The sequence below is a fragment of the Phaethon aethereus genome (assembly GCF_964289735.1).
Source record: "Phaethon aethereus genome assembly, chromosome: 2".
In the NCBI taxonomy this organism is placed as follows: domain Eukaryota; kingdom Metazoa; phylum Chordata; class Aves; order Phaethontiformes; family Phaethontidae; genus Phaethon; species Phaethon aethereus.
The window spans coordinates 143,071,256-143,093,112 of record NC_138582.1 but is presented as its reverse complement, the minus strand read 5'-3'; the positions used below and the strand labels follow the sequence as shown (position 1 = coordinate 143,093,112).

Here is a 21,857-nt window from a genome sequence, read left to right as displayed (position 1 = left end):
TTCTGTGAGCTAAATGTTTATCCCACGTGCAGCACAAACCAGTAATATTGTGAAGTCCATATGATATTGATAACTCCAGTGGCATTGTTCAAACATGCGATTAAAACTTTCTGGAATACTTAAGGAAGTTATAAAATGAAATCAAGATCCCAACTTAATCTCTTTGTACATTCTACTGAACTACTATACTGTTCCTTTTATTACTGCTTTCTTCCTCAGTTCATCCGTGGGGATTGAAAGATTTTCTTCCATAACAGGCAGAACTAGTCTTGCATATTTTCTGCAGATTTGTGTCCTGTGTTTGCCCTGTGAAGTAACATAATTTCCTCTTCATGTTCCTTACTATCCTGTCTTTGGGTTTTCAGTTTCATCAAGCATGAGTCTCAGGTGGACAAGAGGAAGCAGGCTGTGAGATATTTGAGCTCCACACAGGCTGGTTGCTGAGGTCGCAAGCCAAACCAGCTGCTGCTGAGCTGAGGGTGAAGCCTTTTCTCATCAGCAGTTCTAGTTCTTGTCAGCTGCCCAGCTGGGGCTTGTGGGTTTACAGCGTGGGTAGGAATGTCCCTCTCCACAAAACATGGAGGACCTCAGAGGGAATGGAGAAATAAAGGAACATGTTCCATTTCTTGAGGGAATAAGGCTAAAAACATATTATCTTGTGATAAATAGGTGGCCTATCTGGAGCATTAAGTGTAGCCTTTTCTTCAAACATCCATTCTTGTTTTTTTTTAAAGTGTCCTTGCTCTTAGGCCTCTGAATCTATTTCTTTAGCCTTTCTAACAGCACTCAAAAAATTATTTTTTTTTCCTTCCAGACAAGCTAGAAAAGTATCCTTTTTTACATTCTGTGATTATAACAGAGAACTGTTGTTCTCTGTGGAATTGCATTGCCATAACAATGAGCTGATACCTCTGGAATAATTAGTTTTTATCTCAACTCCCTTCAAAGGCTTCAGCAGACCAGGTTGGAATGTGAACAGTTAGTATAATTTTCATGTACAATATTAACACTACCATTGGAAGTTTCTTATTTCACTCTCAGGTCTTTGTGCTTTGAGAAAATATTTATTGAGTTTGAGTATTTCTGCAGCCCAGAGAGGCTTCTGTATTTCAGGTGGATAGACCTTTCTGAAGTGCAGCAACGTAGGCTGTCTTAGGCTATTCTGATTATTGCTCTGTTTTTGTTTTGTTTTGCTTCTTAAAGAGGTTTCTTAATTTTATAAAACCTTTAGGTTAGCTTCCATTGGCACCGTGGTGATTTAAATGACCCATCTAAAAATTTTGAACTAGTTCTCTTGAAATTAGTAGGCAGCAGTTGTTTGCGCTTGGGTGTGGGATTGTCCCTTAGTGCAACAGAGTAATATTTTAACCTTGTGATAAGTGTTCCTTAGTTCAGAAGGAATGAGAATGCCAAGAAGCTACCTTCTGATCACTGTTCTTAAATCAGAGAATAGTATTAATCTTTGTTTGCATAAAAAGACCCATTTTAATCTTTCACGCCCAATTAATTTTTGCAGTCTATATTGGTCTTATCCAAGAGATTAAATGCTGGTGATGTTAGCACCATCCCTCATTTTGCGAAAGCTCTTTTCCCAGTACCTTTTACCTTTAAGGACACTTTCTTTGTTCTGCTTTGGTGGGGGTATATGTTAAAAATCACTTTTTCTTCACATGTTGCCATTTGTTCTGTTATGCTTCCAGAAGTATAAATTTTAGTGAGTAGCTGATAGATGTCTTATAAACAGTTTGCTACCTGAGCAGGGTGTTTTATCTTTGTATGACAGAAGAGTGCGGGTTATTTCTCTGGTGTACCTGCTGCTGATGTTGATAGTGCACGCACAGATGAAAATAGATCCCTCAATACAGGACCACTTGGAAAGGCAATTTTGTCCTTTTTCTGTCAACAAAAACTTCTGTGGAACTCCAAAAGTGTAATTTGCTGTTTTACCATATTGTATTTAAAATACTCCAAAAATGTTATTAATGCTCTAAAAGAATTGAATATTGCTGCTGGACAGTATGCTCCACTTAAACCTGTGAATGTTTCACGTTGCAGTTATAGGTAGTCGTGTCCCTAATGGCAGGTGTAAGTTGGTGACTTGCCTGGAATGATCACCATAAGGATTTGTTTCTTAAATACCTTCTTTGAAGTGCCTTTGACCAATTTTTAGCATCAAAATTAAGTTGAGACTTGAATAAATAAAACAAGTCCTCTCATACACAGTGCATGTCTGTCTTTATTTGCCCCTCCTATATGCTAGTAGTGTAGCCTAGCAGCATAAAAACATTCTTTTTTTTTTCTTGGGTGGGTACAGGAAAGACAAAAAGCTTCTCACAGTTGCTATGTTTTCTGTTATTATTTTTATGCTATTAACAAATAGCAAGCTACCTTGAAAACAAAGGTGGTGGATTTTTTAAAGAGTAAAATTAATCATAAGTGCTGGTACTAGATTGACATAAGCAGGCTGTTGTTTCTGCATTGTTCTGATTTTTTCAATATCTCCACATTATTACAGAGTCCTGAAGTGAGCTGGCTACAGCTGATACCTCAAAGATAAAACAAAACTCTTCCAAATTAACCATCTTTTTTTAAAAGGACTTACTCTTTCAGTGAATCTCTTCTGAAAAAAAACCAAAACCAAACCAAAAAAAGCCTGATAAGATTTAAGCGGTGTGCTTTCTAACCTGGCTTTCTGCTGTTCATGCAGGATAATATTCAGCAGTAAAGAATATTCCACTTACTGGTCTTGGAAGTGTCTTTACGGACTAAATGTTGGTTGTTGGACATGGTAGGCAGAAGCGTGGTGTTTTGTTACCTCAAGTACTGCAATAGACCCTGCCAGTACTATTAACCTGGGTTAATTAACTATTTCAGTGTTTTTAACTGGAGTGCAAACATGTCTGCAAAGTGCAGGAGGTGTGTGTCAACCAAGTTAACCAAGCTCAAAAGCTAGAATGTTTTAGCTACGGAACAGCAGCCGAATGAACAGACAATAAATGTTCCTCTCAAGTTTCAGGTATAGGTTACGCTCTTATGTGATGCTACAGTAACTTTCAACTCTCCAGATCAAACTAGACCTAGCAAACGGCAGGGCGTTGCAAGTAGAACAAAAACTACGGCTGCTACTCCGGAGAAAAAAACATTTCATAAGTGTGGGTGTGCTTGAAATGCTAATAAAAATAAATGGTAGAGATGCCCTCAAGGCTGGTTAGACAACAAAAACTGGCAGGCAGACTACATCCAAGTATGCTTTTGTTAGCGCTACGGTTCAGATGTGATGTGGTTTTGAGATGTGACCCACACGTTTTCATTTTAACTCTTCTTTCCAGGCTCCCTCAGTCCCCTCTTCCATTGTGTGTAACACCCCTCTTTTGGGTGAAACTACAAGCCACAAAGTACAGTCCCTTCTCTCCTTCCTCGCCCCAAAATGCCGTCCTATAAGCTTTGTTTTATTTAGGGAGGTTGAAGCCTCGGGTGCTGGAGTCTGTGCTGATACTGACCACAGGTTTGTGCGCCAGCGTCCCGGTTCAACTGGGGCTTCTCTGATGTGTTAGGCAGCTCTTGGGATGAGAAAGTGTCAATTCTTTTGCATATTTAAGGTGTTACCTTCCTTGGAGGTATGATTTGTTTTTTAAACATCTTCCCATGTTCTTCCCCACCCTCCTCTTTTCCTTTACTTTTCCTGTTAATAGTTTCACCTTCTGCTCTACAAAGTGCTTTTTGAGGAGTACATGCTACCAGATGGATTGCTGTCACTTTCACAAGTGGCGGCAGCTCACTTCAGGTCTGTATGTGAAATGCTACGCTGCCTTCTGTAAAGTTTTACTAACTTCATGTGTTTTAAAATCGGCCTAAATGAGTCACTATCAAAGCAAGAGTTGGAACCATGTTGTATCATTTGGTGCTGAAAATACTTCTCAGTTTGGTAGGATGGACAGGTGGACTGGCTCCAAACTGTGGCACCCAGTTGTACTAAAGGTGTGTGAAAAATGCTTTCCTTAGAGAAGGGGGTATTCTTTGTAGAATGTTCTTCTAGAAAAAATGAGTTTTCCAATTGCCCATTCAGTGTTGCTACAGTCATTATCTCATTTTGATTGGTGACGAGTACTGTGATCAGTGATGAGTGGTGTCCCTCAGGGTTCTGTGTTAATTAAAGGGGTCTGTTTAAAATTTTCATCAGTGACATAGACAGTAGGATCGAGTGCACCCTTAGCAAGTTTACAGATGACACTGCAGATGACAGGTGGTTGACATGCCTGAGGGACGGGATGCCATCCAGAGGGACCTGGACAATCTCCAGGAATGGGCCGGTGTGAACCTCATGAGGTTCAACAAGGCCAAGGGCAGGGTCGTGCACCTGGGTCAGGGCAACCCCTGGTATCAATATAGGCTGGGGGATGAAGGGATTGAGAGCAGCCCTGCCGAGAAGGACTTGGGGGGACTGGTGGATGAAAAGCTGGACATGAGCTGGCAATGTGTGCTCGCAGCTCAGACAGCCAACCACATCCTGGGCTGCATCCAAAGCAGCGTGGCCAGCAGGTCAAGGGAGGTGGTTCTGCCCCTCTACTCTGCTCTGGTGAGACACCATCTGGAGTCCTGCATCCAGCTCTGGAGCCCTCAGCACAGGGAAGATGTGGGCCTGCTGGAGCGGGTCCAGAGGAGGGCCACCAAAATGCTCACAGGGATGGAACACCTCTCTTCTGAGGACAGGCTGAGATAGTTGGGGTTGTTCAGCCTGGAGAAGAGAAGGCTCTGGGGAGATCTTATTGCAGCCTTCCAGTACTTAAAGGGGGCTTATAAGAAAGATGGGGACAGACTGTTTAGCAGGGCCTGTTGCGATAGGGCAAGGGGTAATGGTTTTAAACTAAAAGAGGGCAGATCTAGAGTAGATCTAAGGAAGAAATTTTTCCCAGTGAGGGTGGTGAAACACTGGCCCAGGTTGCCCAGAGAGGTGGTAGCTGCCCCATCCCTGGAACCATTCCTGGTCAGGTTGGACAGGGCTCTGAGCAACCTCATCTAGTTGAAGATGTCCCTGCTCACTGCAGGGGGGCGGTTGAACTAGATGACCTTTGAAGGTCCCTTCCAACCCAAACTAATCTATGATTCTATGACACCAAAACTCTCACCACAAGTTCAAAGTGCTACAAAACACAGTAAATAAGCTGTCAGTCCCATGGCTACAGAGCCTTACTTCTCTAAAGCACCTCCGTAACACTGATCTGGTAACAGCCAGTTCAGTGAACAACCTCCTATACCACAATCTATTACCTCACCTGAAAAAGAGACGACTCCAGGAAATAATTTTGGTCCAGACGCTTCCCTGTAAATTGGTAAATCAAGGGCAGTCTAGGACAGAAGCTAAAGCAAAGAAGGTGACAAATATGAACTTTCGTTCCTCCTGCTAGCTGAACATCCCAAGGCCTTTTTCTATGTTCACTCATTGCACAGTGAATGTAATAATTACATTTTCTTTTGGGATGCCAACCTAAGCATAAATCTTACACGTTTAAGAGTATATTGGGTGATTTTTCAATAGAAGTATTGTATTTCTTTCTTAGAAAGAAATTTCTTTCTTGGAAAGAAATATGGTCAAAAATGGTCAGTGTCTCAACAAGCCAATATCCCATCTCAGAGTAATCTTTAAAAGCATAAAATGAATATTCTATGATCCTATGTAAAAGACTTAAAATTAATGTGCATTAGTACTCTGCACCTTTAAAATCCTGGACTATGATTTTTTTTTCCTTTCACTGTCCCACATGAATTCTTAACTTGAAGTCACCCGAATGTTGTGCTATTAAGTGTTTTATTCCTGCTCCCTGCCTCTGAAGATGGAGAGCATAACATTTTAAGACATGATAGTTTAGGGACAAATCCTGTGTACTTGGCAGAATTCAAAACAAATAGATGTGGCTTTTTTTTTTTTTAATTAATTTTGTCTGCAAACTCCTAGTTCTACTGAATTTAGGGGTATGGCAAGATTGTTAAATGTCTGTTCTCTGGCTGTTCTATGGCAAGTGGAGGAGCTGGCTGTAAACTGGAGCCCATATCCTTCCTAGATGCGTGCCCCAGGTGAGCCCCCCGCAGGGATTAAGAATGCATCGTATGAAAACCCCACCTGAGGCTCTGAAATTTTCCCAGCACAGAAGAGTGCTTCACCAGCACCAGTGGTTTGAGCATTTACCATTGAAAACAGCGGTTTCACATATTCTGCTGTGAATTCTGTTGAAATCGTAGCTGGAATATGATTCGTGTTTCCAGGATGGGTAGGGTAATCGTGTCTAAAACCCATTTTCAAACACCTGTTCAGAAGCTGGCAGTGCTTCAACATGAACAGTGAAGCCTTTGTTCCTATTTGTCAATGTTGCCCCATTTATTAGCAGAGAATAGGCGGTGTCTGTTTACCCAGATTAGAACATAATTTGCCAGGCTAAGCAACAGCATCCTGCTTTTAAGGTATTTCCCTGTCAGCTAGCTTGGGCCTTATGAGCTTTACCTTTGTCAGCTTCCAAAGCTGCATTTCGTGCATCTTGTTCAGATTCGTTCAAGTGAACGTTACTCAAAATGCATTGGATGATTAATTTTAGGTAAGCTTCACCAACTCTAAATGCAGAATTGTCTTCTCAAACGTAGACCTGAACATCCACGCATTTACACCAATCCCAGTGGGAGAAGTCTCATGCATCAACTGTATCTTCTTGCTTTAAAACCATCATTACAAAAGTAGCATTTGGGTCTTTATTAATCACTTTACAACTACTAGTACTTTCTCCGGGAGAACGAGTTAGATTCACAGACCCTTTATTATTTTACATAATCCTATTGTAAATGAAGAAAAATCCCATTGTAAATGCAGTTATGCCAGTCCGCGCTTTGGCGGGCATTTCTTGTTCAAGGAGCTTTCAGCGATACTGACTGAAAACCAATAGCTCATAGATGTGTGGTGGCTCTCTGGTTTCATCTGGTCTTTGCCGTACAGATCAGTCCTGCAGCAAAGAGCTTCAGTACTGCTGAATGGTTTTTTTGGGAGTCAGAGTTGTGGATTTCATGTATATTTTCAGCAAAGTTTTTTAAAAGATCTATACGTACTGGTGGCAAGCTGGCACTGGTGGCAAGTCATCATGAGCCTCAAAGAAGTGGAGGGAGCATGAGTTGCTGTTACACGTAGCATCTAGGAATTTTACTCTTGACATCACTGTAAAATGAATAAACTCTTACAAACGTTTAACAGCATGAAAAAAAATGAAATCATGGTTGGAAAAAGGACGTATTTGCTGTGTCCTATTAGCCAAATACATTTGTGGGCTAGGTGTCTGGGCCCGCGAGAGAGTGAGAAAGCTATTGTGGTGTATAAATAAGCCAAAAATGTTGGCCGGTCCTATGGCTTTTGCAATTAAACATAGGTTAATTACATACATTCAGCTGGACCACCTACTGTATTGGCTTCTAAACATATAATCGTGTACTGTAGAAGTAGCATCTCTAAGATGAGCATAAGGAAAGAAAATGCTGGTATGAGTAATGTGGATGTCCCATGCTAACAAATCAATCGGTAGTAGTAGAGAGATTCTAATGTGACTGAAGAGAGGACAAAGGTTTTGCTTTTACATTTTTGTATTATGCTGCTGCCTGGATCACTGAATTCCAACATCTGTTTCGGTTGGAGCATCTCATCAAGGGAACACCTTCGTGATGGGTTTTCCATGTACAGCTGCAACGCTTCATACTTCCTGGTGCCAGGCAGCACGTTCTCCATTTCACACCTGCCCAAGCCTTTCCATCTGACTGCCCTGACTGCTCTCAGGAGCTTTGGGCTGTTCCACATGGTCAGGTTTGAGGATGAGGCTCACCTTCAATAGATACTTGCCTGTGTGCAGGAGTAAAGAGGCTCGAGTAACCCAATCCAGCCTTGCAGCTGACTCCTTTGAGCGGGAATCCTGGACGGATCAGATGACTTCTGTAGTCTTTTTCTTACCTCCAATCCTAAACTGTTCTGTCAGCTTTGCAGGGAGATGTTTTGGCACCTGCATGTTTTCCCTTCAGCTCCTCCAGGTCCTGTTGGTCCCCGCTATTCCGTTGCGGCCAGCTCCCTCCCGCAGGCCGGAGAGCCCCTGCCTGACGGCCGGCAGGGCTGTCGTGCCCGTCTCATCCTTCGTGCGTTTTCACTTTCTCCCTTCCAGAGGAACAGCGATGTTGTGGAAGTTCTGCTTGTCGTTCTGAACAGTGCTGCACAAAACATCTCTTTCACGTCCCGTTTCATGGAAGGGCCGTTAGACCGTTAGTCTCGGTGCTAGCGTGTGTGCTGTTTCCATCGCGTGGGGAAGGGAGTGCTCTGCTGCGTTGTACAAGTGAGTAACTGCAGGTTGAGTTTGCCCCCTCCCGGTGTTGCATCCCGGTTAAACGCAGGCTGGGTTTTATGGGAGCAAAAGTTCCCTCCTCTCTCCGTTCCTGTACAGTACTCGTGCCTCTTGCTTGCTGAACTCGGAGGTCACGTTTCCTCGGTACGCAGGGCGAGAAGGTTAAGTCTGGTATTGGCACAATTCCTTTGTCTGTTACAAAAGCTTCTAATCTCCCACAGCCAGCAGGTAGCTGCTATTAAAAATGCCATAAAAAATGATTGTAGGCACCGTGAGAACAGGATCCAAAACGTTTTTTCCCCACGTGGAAGTAATAAAAGTGTCTTCACAGGGGCCTGTGCTGCCTGCAGCACCTGTGCCTAACTTAGGCCCAGTGCTTAGGAATGACTTCTTGTAATTCCTAAAAAGCAAACACATAAAGAACAGGAAATAAATGCAACAAGGCAGGAAACACTTTCCCTTCCTGCTCAGTTCAGCGTTATGCTGATACTTACTCGGCGTTTCGCTGCTGTTTCACAAATACGTCTGCTCCGGGTTAGAGGGGAGCAAGCTGGTTTCAGAAAGCACGGTTAAAGAGACGCGGGCAGGATCCAAAACCTTCATGCCGAGACCCGCAGGAGGAAGTCTCCAAACAAGCGCTTGCCACCCTGTGATGACCAGCCGGCAAGTAGAGCGCCTGAGGGCAGGTTCAGACCTGGGTGTGCTACTGACGTGTCGCGGGTGTGCGAAGTCAGCGTACACCTGAGAGCAAGACTGATCCTGATGCGAGGGAAGGAGTTTCATCTCCCAAATCGCCTCCGGATCGGCTGTTAATGCTGCCCTTTCCCATTGCTGCTCGTTGATTAATAGGTGCTGCTCTTTCAAAAGCTGGAAGAGGCTCTCGCTACGGAACAGGATGCTACAGAAAACAGTGTAAGATACATAAAAGTAAAAATCTTTCCCTGTAGAAATTACACCAACTAAAAAAAAAAAAGGGAGAGAATGGAGTTTAGTGAAATGATGTTCCCAGAATGAAGCTACCTTCTCAGGGCTGTAATGTGAGAAAGCTTTACAGAGAGCGGGTGTGTTGGGGCATTGCTCGTTTGAGCTGACTGGAGGGGTAGGAAGGTAGTTCAGCTTGTACCCCAGGTAGTATCCAGGAGGAGTCATGCTGAGCCCATCGAGGCACCATCCAAAAGCAGAGACCAAAGTCTTTACTCCTGTCTCAGACCTCCTGCACCTCCCTGCACAGCAGCTCATGAGCTCTGGAGCCCTTAACCTCAGATCACCGGGTGAGTCATCTGGCAGAGGGCAAAGACTGCTTCTGTGTAATAACTTCATTTCCAGCACGACACGTTCTCCACCTGGCTTTGAACTGGAGGCGAAGCTTGGGGCCAGGGACTCTCATCTACTACCGCTGCTATTACACGGAGCCCTGACCTCCCTGGGTGCTTGGCTTCCCAGAAGGCACTCCTAGGCTTGACATTTATTGCTGGATGTAAATTTGGTAAATTCAGCAGTATTGCCATGGTTATAGATGAAGTGGGGTGCTGCGAGGGGATGCATGATGTGGTTATGGGGTATGTTGCTCTTTGGCTTTCAGACTATGGTATAATATGCATAAGGGCCCTTCTATAGCTGCGTTCCTGCTTCAGTGTAAATACCTCATAAGACTTGTACCTGCAGTGTTCAATATCTGGTTTGCTGAACATCTTATTTACACAATGTCCAGTTTAAACACCAGTCGTAAGACAACTGAGAAATTTGGCAAAGAGACTGAGGAGCATGAAGTAGCTACGGTGGCCAGTAGAATATGTAAGAGATGAATGTGAAATGAATTAAGAGGTGATGTAAAAGTCCTCAACCAACTACTGCTGCTGAGCTGAGTTTTGGAAGCTGGTACTTCAATACGATTTGTAAAAACCTGTTGATGTCTTGCTGTTTGTTTTACAGAGGCATTTTGTTGTTTTCCTCCTGGTGGCACTGTAGGATAAAGCTCTGGTCGTTGGGGCCCTGTACTGCAGCTGCATCATTTAAGATGCTGGGATTGCTTTCCACTGACATGACAAGTTCTGTAATGCTTGACTTGGGAACCAGTGCATCATCCTTACTCCATATTAACCTAAATTATCGATGTGGACTTTTAACTTATTGAAGGGAACTCTTGTTGGGTGATTTTTCTTCTCCTACGAAGAAAAGTTTCAACCAGCTTATGAATTGTAAACAAATCTAACACATTCCTAAGCATGTCAAAAAAGCCTGACAGATGACTACTAAATTCTCAAGGATCCTGCTCAAAGAATGGTTTTGACTCACACAAGTTCACATACATGCTCTAGAATATCCACCGATTACTGTGACTTTGGGTTGACTGTATCGTACGGTTCATCCAGAACAAAAACTGAAAATCTCTGTTTGCAAATGCGATATTCCCTTCAGGCAGAGCGCAGTTCTGCCTCCAGCGCCGCCCTCGACAGTACGCTTTCCACTTATTCCAGCGACTTGTGTATTTTGGCAGCCTGTGCTTCAGGTAACTGATGATCTGCACAGTGATGCAGCGTGCAGTCTGATGGAGTCCCAGTCATAGTGCTCGGAGGGTCACTGCAATTAAAACATTTATTATCAAACCCAGATTTTATATGTGAATCTCATTATACTCGAATTAATTGGAAAATGCAGCCTTTCTGCTCATCAGAAATATATTTTTTCTATTATTTTACAATGTAGTGAAAACTGGTCGAAGCTACCCTTTGAGAAAACACGATGCACTAGGGAGTTGCCCCGAATGAAACAAGAAGTAGATGGAATTGCCAATTATGTCATGATGGGAATTCAGAAGAATTACTAGCTATTTGCTTTCCCTGGAAAAATGACTACTAACTGTCCCCAGTCCCCCTCCCCTGCCCCGCTCTCCATACTGGTGCCTGTGTGCAGCAAGCCTCGGACACCCCCAGGCCAGCAAGCAGCCACCAGACCACAAAATCCCCGAAATCTTTCTCCGAATCGATGCTTTCCACGCAGCCACCTCTCCCCTGCAGCCCCTCTTCCCCAGCCCGGCTGCTGAAGGGGAGGTACCCAGGCACATCCCGGGCTTTTTTGGGTTGTTGCTCGTTATTTACTGCTCTGGCAGGATTTTTTTTAAGTCTCCTGAAAGCTTTAACCTGCTGCCTGCTGAGAGAGGAGCACTAGCCCAAACACTTCCAGCAGCACCTGGGATTAGCTGTGTCTGCAGCAATTTTAAAGCTAATCCAAATCTCTCTTGTGGGGTTTACTCGTATGTTGTGAGCCTTGTGGTTGCCAGATTCACTCTTGTCACAACTCCTCTCTACCGTTCTTTTCACAATAACAAATGGTTTTCTTTACGTCCCAGGGTTTACCGTGCCAGGTGTTGGAGAGATCCCTTTTGCCATGCCAATAAAATGCAAAAATCTCCCTTCTCCTTCCCTGTCTGCACGTAGGGAGGTTACAGCTGCTGAAAGCAGAGATTGTGAGACAAGGAGGAGAGCAGACGTGTTCTTCTTTTCGTCTCAGAACTTGCTCTAAAACAGGTCTTACGTACTGTTAGAAAGCCAAAAGAGAAAGCCTTCACGGATCACATTTTAGAGCCTTACCCATTTGGCTGAATTCCTACATAATGCTGGTTAGAAACAAAAGCCAAGCTTAAGTAGAATTTGGCTCAAAATTTGGATTTCAAAGCTTAAACCTGTTTCTGTCCCTACTAAAAGATGTGATAAAACTCCTGGAAAAAAAGACACTTGTATTTAAGGCCATCTCAATTAAAAAGCTACTAACTAAATATAAATTATAATTCTTTAATATTTGGGGGTTTGCTGCTTAATTATGGAGAAACTCGTTCATTTTGGGGGATCTTTTATTTCTCTGTTTGAAGCTCATGAAAGAATGTTGTGATTTATAAATTATAACAATGCATTCTATAATAGTATGTGTAGTTACAAAATTACTCTCTCTCAGACTGGGTCTTTAACAACTTAAGTACAGGGTTATCCTGAGTGATTAGACTTGTATTGCTGCATTTACGATTTTATATTTATGTTTTTTTTCCAACTGACCCTCTTTCCTAACATGCATGGTATTTCCTGCATACTCACACATTTTAAAATGTAGTTTTTGCTGAGAATTCAGTGCATAACTATACGGTAATGGCCTTGTTAGGAGTTTAAAGCATAACATGCATTATACCTTTCTCTTGTAGGTGCCATTTTTACTTCTTTGCTATTCTTAGTAAGAATTAAAAGACAAATTTTCTGATTAGCTTTTTTTGGCCAGATTGGTTGGCTACTTTATCCATGTTGTTTTAGAGATGTTAATAATCAATTAAATAGAAAGCCTTCTTTTAATACTGACATATATTTTATAATCTCATTCCCTATACTTTCTATTAAAGAAGAAATCAAAGCTGCATGCTTGTGCTCATGCACTGCTCGCTCCTCCTGACGCTGCTTCTCCTCTGTTTTGCCCATAAAAAGCATTTCTGAACACAGATTGGACCAGATAATCTGCTGATTTTTCAGTGTCTGCTATACTTCGAGTGCTCTACGTGGTTACATTTTAACCAATGGAAGAGTTCAGCAAATATTTGCATCAAGCAATGGCTCTTTATGTAAATCACAAAGAAAGTTTTCCAACGCTTTGCCAATAGCCCTCTTTGTGTTTTGCCATCCAAGTACCTCAGGCAAAGGAAACTCTAGATCTGAGCATTTTACCTCTCATTTTTTATTTTTGGCCTCTTCCGCAAACGGCGATGCGCAGTTGTCCGAGGAACCGTCCTACGACGGCAAACGGCAGCATTTCCCAGGGACCTTTTTGGCGCCAGCCGAAATATCACCGCTGGGCTCTCCGGAGAAGGACAGCCCGCTCAGCGTGTCCGCACAGCTCCCTCCTTGTCCGGGCCAGTGAGAGGGGTCGAAACCACAAAACCCCGCAGTCACCCAACAAGGTCCAGGTTTGTTTGTGAAGCAGGGCTTGTAATAATTTAATTTTAATTAAATAATCCATTTAATAATCGCTGATGGATAAACCGTCTTGTGTGCGGCGGGACACGGGTCATCGGCGACGAGAGAGCAAAGGCACCCGCTGCTGGAGGCAACGAAACATCATGCAGATCGAGACCACAGCTCTTAGCTGCTTCTGTTTCTGAGAGAGGTTTCTGAAAAGGTAGTGAGATCCCTCATGATTTTTAGTTTAGCTTGTGCTTTTGTGAAAAGCACAGTCTTCGTGGGTTCAATTCATTTTTGATCCAAGAACTTCCCACAGAAGGGTGTACGAAACCTAGACACAGCTCACCGTGGAGAGAGGTTAGCACAGAGGCATAAGTGAAAACTGTAATTCTGCCATAACGATGATGGGTTTTGCCGGTCTATAAACGGAGCTGGTTACATTTTGTATGCAAACCTGAAGATAGCCAATATAGGTGTAGGTTGCCTTTTGCGAATGGAGCTGTGTCTACAGGAGTGACATTTCTGTGTCAGGCTGTACTTTGAATTTCAAAATGGATTTTGACTTTTGTGTAAGTAAAAGGCAGCAGCAAAATCGTAAGGATCTACCTGAAGCTTTCAGTTAACTCTCCAGCTAAATAGCGTGAGATGAATGTAAGGGTGCCGTGTGTAGCTCCCAAGCAGGATAGCCGAGACGTCTGCTCACGTTTGCAATTTCAAAACCTTGGTCTGCTGCAGGCTCAGCTTCAGCAGCAGCTGGAAGAGCTCTGCAGCTGGGCAGGTAAAACATAGGTCTGAGGAGACTGAACTGATTATAAAGGAGATTTGATAAGAAGCTGCAGGAGGAATTAACAGTAGATAATGAGGGTGTCAAAGATCTCAGTGCTGGAGCTACCGTCTCTCCTGTGTCAGGAGATCTTAGAAAAGTCACTCTACTCGCAGGCAGAGCTGGGGTTTCCCAGCCCACACACCTGCCCATGAAGAATTTCACCGGGGTGGGAAAAAAAAAGGTATTTGTTTTGTTTTTTAATAAAAGATCTTAAAATTTCATCAAGTTACCTGTGAGAACTTGCGCTATGTGAGCCGGCTGCCTTTGCAAGCCAGGCTTCTGCAAGGCAATTACTTGATGGTTTGGGGTTTTTTTTTCAGTTGGCTTTTGCAAGCTGATTTCCTCCCTTGAGGAAGGTACGCTGTACGTACAGACGGCACCAAGAGAGCTAAGAAAGCTAAGCAAGGAAAGTGCAGGAATGCCGCTATAAATCTATACTGTCCATAAAATTTTACGTTAAAAAAAGTGGGTGCTGGTCTCAGCCATGCTATGAGTAAAGTATTTTTTTTCTTTTTTCTTTCTTTTTTTTTCTCCACCCCCAAGGAATGTCTTTGACAGCAGCTTCCAAATGAGGAAACGTGGTAATCAGCTTTCCAAGGATGTTCAAAACTGCAGTGCAGGAAATGTTGCCTATCTTCAGTCAATTGAGGGTAACAGAGAGGAAATTTGAAGATGTAGAAGAAACGGAAAAGTGCAGACAGCAGGATGGTCGGTGAACAGGCAGTGTTATTAAACACTCTGAATGCGCCCTAGGGACAAGCAGTGACTGAACTGGGTTAAGGCAAAAGCTGAATTCAATTCCATCATTGTTAGTGAGAGACTGGTAGAGCTTCCCAAAGTGAAAAGCTGCTGCAGTTCTACAGTGAGCAGATGGGGCACTATTTTCTTGTTAATTTTCTGAGTCTTTTTCTAAATTGTTAGAAGTAAGGATGTCAGAAAAAGAATTCACCTTGTAATGATCCGTTCTGTAGAAAAGGAAAGCCTCTGTTATTCTCAACCATTCTTAGCTTTTACGGTTTATAGCATTTGGCCTGGTCTAGCAGCAGATTTAAGGATTTCAAGATTAAACTATTACTGCTTTTAAAAATCACCTGTGATGTAAATAAAAGTTGGTTTGTTTGCCAGTGGAAACTGTAATGTTTTCAGTTAGTAATGACATTTTATGATTTTATACAACTTGAGAATAAAGCAGTGGACGTTGGCAAGAGGTGCCCTCTCCTGGTTTAGTGACCCAAGACACCCTTAAGGCTGCAGAGCTGGGTGAGGAGACGCAGGAGCCCACGCTGCCAGTCAGTGCTGATAGAGATTGAGAGAAGAGCTGTCCTTTCACCAGGGACTTACCTGCTTTTTCATGGTTTACTAAATATTAGAGCATACATTCAGAGTTTGCAGTCTGGGGATTCACAGAAAGACCTGAATAGAAAAGGATGCTTATTTCGGGATAATCTGATTTGAACAGCATACAATTTAAAAAAAAAAAACAACCTTATAGCTTTCACTTTTGCTTCTTTGCTACAAAAGGTTTAGTCAACTCTGCATAAAAGTGGAAAAGAAAGCAGTGACCTTCTGGATCACACTGGTTTGACTGCATTAAGAAGACTCCTTGTATACCTGTTAAAGAGTAACTCCTTTTTTTAAGCATTGTTACATAGCAAACGGTGTCACTATTTGTACTTATTGAAGCTTGCCAACTTTATCAGAAAGTTTCGCACTAAAAATTACAGAAGATATTATACCCATAACTTATATCTTCATATTTACTCCCAAGTTCATTACCCCCAGTATTTCTTAGACAAAATGTATCTCTCTGTCTGGAGATCTGGAGCTGAACACAACAGCTAATGCCATCCCTGAAGCAACTGCCCAGGCACAGAAGATTAGAATGGATTTGAAAGATCCTGTGAATTCCTAGGCTTCCTTGCAGTTCCAGTGGACTTTGCTGCTGTGAGTTTCCAGAAGCAGCTAAACCTAAAATATTCCTGGCAGGTGTGAAATGAAGTGGATCTTGGAATCTGTTGCACTAGAGGTTTTTTACAGCTATCCATAAGGTAACTCTACAGTAGAGTTTAACTGTGCAAATTTTTCATCTTTTCTGGATGGAAGATCTTTTCTCTGTATCTTCATCTGGATATGTATCTCTATCCCTGTATCTACTATCTACCCCTCTCTCCCTAGTTATCTATATGTATCTATGTATCAACTTAAATAACTTGCTTGCCTGTATCAGTGCAATGAATCATTCCTGCTGAAGTGTAGGATGTCGCACTTACCGTTGCTGACTCCAGCCCGCTGTGGGGTGAGGGTCCTTTTGGGACATGGGGGATGCTGTTTGGGTTGGGCTTTTTTTCTTCAGATGATTTTTTTTTTCTTCTTCTGAGGGTCCTATTTTATGCTAATCTTTTTCTTAAAAATATTTGCACTGCCTCTTTATTATTTCTTATGTAGCCTTTGTCATCTAACTGAAATTAATTCTGAATACTGGATTTGAGACCTAGCCTAGAAAATACGTCTTTGAAGTTTGACAGTATATTAACATCATATTTCAGTAAGTTTTAAGTTTTGAACCTACTATTTCCAGCCAATTTGCAAGCATCATTGTGTCTATTCCTCTTGCTCTTCTTTTTCCCTAAACTTTTTGTTTATTCCTCTCCTGTTTTGGACATCTGTTCACTATTAAAGGTCTGCAGTGCATAGATATTCTTGGTATGATGGCACTGGCTTTACGGCTGAACAGTAGTTTGATTTTCCCATGATCTTTTTGTGCCACTAGTAGGCAATTTGTTTGCTTGAAACATTTTATTTAATCTTTCATTTTACCTGCTGCTTATGTCCAGCTTTATATGCAGATGATTTTATTCACCACAAGAGTCCCTCTATAGCATTTGGAGTATACTTTGAAGCAATTTATTTTTCTGATGCAAAAAAACCCTAACAGTCTTATTAAAAGTGGTGTCAAATTTTACTTTCTGGTTGTTTTTTTTCTGTGAAAGGAAATTAGTTCGTGATTTCAACAACTTGACTTTTTTCTACACCGCTGAGTCCATTAATTTCCAGGATATCACAGGACACATAGCCCAAGGTAATGTCCTTGAGTTTTACCCTTCCATGTCAAACAGAAGTTAATTGTGCCCTTAGGGTTTTTTTGAGTGGTCATCATAGTAGTTCTGAGTATAGTAAGAGCAGGATTTTTTTGGGGGTTGCTGTCAGGTTTTTTTCTAATTTGAAACTCACAAACAAGGCCAGCTTTTTTTGGGAAAAAAATAAAATTAAAAACTTTTAAACTGCACTTCAAGCACATCTTTCCATAGAATTAAGTTTGCATCCTATCTGCTGTAAACAAGTATATTTTCCATGTACATGCTATTGTTTGGTTACATGGGGGTGGAATATTGTGCAAGCAATTGTTTAAACATATCAAGAATTGTCCATACTGCCTGTGTAGATACTAGTTTTTATGTTTGCAGAGAAATAACAATGCATGACTCTTTTTCAGGTATTGCTTTCCATTTTAATCACATGCTCATCATTTTCAGTTTTAACAATATGTCATATAGGATTATGGCTAAAAGTAGAAATTATCTAAGTAAACATTTACATACAACTTGCAGTGCTTTTCCCTTTTTTAATTTAATAGCGTATATTGGAGTGACATAACTTTTTTTTTAAATAGAACACAGAGGCCCTGAGAAATTGAAGCGTACTGACTAGCCTAAAGGACAAGAAGAATCCTGTTTTTAATGTAATTCTTAATGAAAGTCCCACCTTTATAACTGAAAAGATTACATTGATGTTAATCCAAATGTGCTTTAATGAGGGGGAACAACACTTCTAATTACTTATAACTGTGGTATTTACATTCCAAAGAGGTCCTCTAATTAATGGAAATCTTAATTTATGTCTCTAAATGCTGTATTAAGAGTGCTAATTTCAGGAACCACTTATTCTTGTTTAAAACTAGAACATATTTTATTCTTCCAAGAAAATAGGAGACCTCTGTCATTAAATGCTAAATGTAAACACTTTTGATATTTTAATCCTAAAAATAGAATTTCATCACTGCCACATGTAGTAGTAACAAGTTAATACAAATTTGGAGGGAAAAAGTAGGCTCCCATGTGTGTGATTGTTACTGCAAGTAATTGCTATGGTGTTGCAGATAACATACATTATACAGGAATCTAGTTAAATGTGAATACCATAGTGGGGAAAGCAGTAGACCGTGGTAGTAATATATTCATGTTAACACATCATTTTGGATCCTTCTCAGTCATTTCTTCCTCAATACACATGAATTTCCAGCTTTAAAAACTCCAAACAGCAGTCATTTCTAGAAGAAATAAGGAATTGATTAATTTTTTGGAAATGTTTAAAAAAACAACACACTGCAATTCAATAGAATTTTCCTGTACTGAAAGATGAAATAAATTATTTAATACAATTTATTGGGGATGAGCTTTACTTCTGTAAAGGAAGTCAGGCACTAATGATAAGCAAGCTCTCTGCAGTCCATGCCTCACTTGCCAAGCATGTGGACCTAAGGCTGTTAATATATTCTGCTTGAATTTCCAAAATGTAAGGTCCCTCCCCAAAGGAAAATGATACTGGTTTGAGAAGGACAGTCTTCTACTTTATAAGTGTTATATAGTATATAAGTTTATAAAGAAGAAAACAAAGGAAAGGGAATAAATGGTCAGTGGAGAGAAGTCACTGGAGGATGCATACTGTGGTCTGTCCTACTCAATATAGTCATAAGTGATCTCAAGAAGGGAATAAAGAGTGAGGTGACAAAATTTGTGACAATACTGTGTCACTCTGAAGTAGTAAAAAAAAGAGGTGACTGCAAGAAATCACAGAAGGACCTTGTGATATTGACTGCGTAGGCTGTGGGTGGCAAAGGAAAAGTGAGTTTTGATAAATGTGAAGTAATACGCAAGAATAATTATTCTAAATTCACATGTAATATGATGGGTTCTCAGTTTATCCTATAGATGAGGTCTTGGGATTATGAGCTATGAAAAAATCACCTCCAACCTCAACAATGGCCAAAAAAATCCAATACAATGTTGGAAACTGTAAGGTAAGGAATAGAGAACAAAGTAGAAAACCTCACTGAGTCACTGTATAAATCCATGACCATCAAGTGCAGTTCTGGTCCCACCACCTCAAAAACGTTCAGAGAAATATATCAAGGTTGATCAAAGGTATAAAAGATGATATGATACTTAGGGAGAGTATGGGAGACTTTTAAATAGACACAAACTTTTTTGCCTGGAAAAGACGTGATTGAAAGAGGACCTGATGGAGGCAACTTACTTATTCACCAATCAATGCAGGTTTCTCGACATTCTTTTTCTGTTTCAAATCTATTGTTGGTACCATTACAACCTCCATACCAGAACTGGCCACAAGAATTTCCATTCTTGTCATAATACCATTTCACCACATAGTTCCGACAATCCCCTGGTTTCAGAGTTTCCAAACACCTTGGATCTGAAAATACAGCACTAAATGTTAGTTTGGAATCTGAGGATAAGTTACATTATTCTAGAAGAGCCTCCTTCAGTAAGAAAAGCACCCCTTCTTTTTCTTGTAGTGCCTGTGAGTATATATGCCTCTCAAACTCGTAGCCAAATTCCATTTCTATTAATAAACAGGTCTAAACAAATACAGGATCAGTTTGAAACAAGACTACCTAAATCCTGATGTAAGAACCAAGCTTATATTTAAATACCTAAGCACACAAATGGTATACAAGGGTTGTCATCTAGGTTTGAAACTCTGACTCTCACTGTGTATGGTGTCTGCAGTCAGAGCACCCAGAAAAACAAAACATGGTAAAATCTAGTAACTATATTGGGGGAGGGAGTGGGGTTTGCTGGTTGGTTGTTGATTGTGCAGACTTGCTACCCAGTATCTGAGGACAGTATTTATTACTTACCTTTTTGAGTTGTTGCTACCTGTGGCTGCAGCCCGGTCAGGTGGCTATCTTCAGCAGCAGTTACATTGAACAAAGGATTGGTAACTGGACTCTGAGGTCTGATGTCAGATATCTCATAAAGTGGGGGAAATTTTGATTCTCTGTCAGTAGAGGTGGTCGCAGTGTGATCCTGAGCAGATGGCAGCAGCTCGGTGTGTCTGTTCTGTGATGGACTAAGCTGCAAAAGGAGTCAAAATCTTCTAACTTAAAAATCTGTCTGTGCTCAAATGTTAAGAGAAAAGTTCGAGAGAATATGTAGGAAACTAATGGTATTTTTCACGCATGTTACTTAGCAATAAACGACAGGTGGGTTGGGACCTCCTTCTTGTGATTACTCAGAAGATGCCATAATTGTAACAGATGTATTTTCTGACACTGAGAACTGAATGAAAAGGCAAAGTAATGCCTTTTAATTTAGTCACTAAGCTGAATCAATTCCATTGAAGCAAAATTTCAGGCACCACGTAGTCTGTAATACAAAACAAAAAATGCAAGAACTCTGGAGTAAATCAGTGCTTCTTAACATGTTACACTCATTTGGAATGTTCTGACATCTTTGGTCTGTTAAGAAATGGAAAACGGCAGGCAGGAGGAACAGGGTACTTGTTACACTACTGCCAGAAAAACACATGTACATTACGCTCCTCCAAAGGTCTTTTTTGATGTGGAATCTCTTGAGTACAGCAAAAATTTCCAAAACTTGTGTTACAGATCCACATCCTAATAACAAGATTGTCTCCTTACATGTGTCCTTGCCTGTATCAAGCCAAGTGATAAATCAACCCTTTTCCCATTTCTAGCTAACATCCAGTTGCTAATTATTAGAATTTTAGAGTTTACCTTGATAAAAGTGTTAAGAAGCCAAAACAGCTTTTCACATTAAGGTTACTGTATAAAAATTTGCCTGTGTAGTGTTTTAGTATATTCAAGATTTCCAAGCATCCTAGAATAGTATAGTGTACATTATAGTGCAAATGACTGCATTAATCCCACGCATTGATAACCTATTTGGAATAGGAAAGAATTTTTTACTATTTTGCATCTTTCCATTTACAGGACACTACTGACACAGTGAATTTAAGAAAACTCTTCAGAGTCATTTTGGCTCTGAAACTCAAAATCTAGCTGAAATGTAAATGTGCAGTTCATCTAATCCTTTGCATATTGTATTTCTTCTCCAAGTCTACAAAAAGGCTGTGTTTATTTCTGATAGTAATTCATCAGTTTTGAAGATTTAACTATAACCACAGCCAGCCAGATCCAAGTCTGTTAGTACCCAATCACTTAGAACTAATCATATTTGTGATCCTTATCACAAGCTTTATAGATGTCAAGCATCTATAAATCCAGGTTTACATTAATTTTTCTTAATAATACAGAATGTCAAAATTGACCCTCAGTGTCAAACAAATCTGTCTGGAGGTATTACAAGCCCCAAACCTAAATCAATCACACTTGCTGAGGGACTTCTCATTCACAGAAGTTAAACTGAGTTTTCAAAGTGATCTATTTAATCACTAATGATGTTTACATAAACAGTAATCCGAAGGATTAATTTTGGCTAATCTGCTGACTTCTCCACAGTGAGGCAGTAGTATTTAATTAGCTCAAATCTGTATTCAATTCACTTGATGTTTAAATACCAGTATCGTGGTCCACTATATCCATTCCATGCAGCTAGAGATGTTTATATATCAAACATTTCAATAGTTTATTCAACAGGTATAGGGACAAGCAACACTCAAGTTTTTATCATCGGC

General features: G+C 41.0%; 1 protein-coding gene across 1 annotated transcript in view; it reads right to left on the bottom strand.

Annotated features, from left to right (window-relative positions):
• Positions 1-8,870: 8,870 nt before the first annotated feature.
• COL28A1 (collagen type XXVIII alpha 1 chain) overlaps positions 8,871-21,857 on the bottom strand; it is a gene marked incomplete at both ends in the record, with an annotated part of 75,661 nt that continues 62,674 nt past the window's right edge. Inside the window, 3 exons of the mRNA XM_081996504.1 lie at positions 8,871-9,255; positions 19,442-19,610; positions 20,059-20,275. Coding sequence (XP_081852630.1) covers positions 8,871-9,255; positions 19,442-19,610; positions 20,059-20,275 — 771 coding nt within the window. The remainder of the gene's footprint in view (positions 9,256-19,441; positions 19,611-20,058; positions 20,276-21,857) is intronic.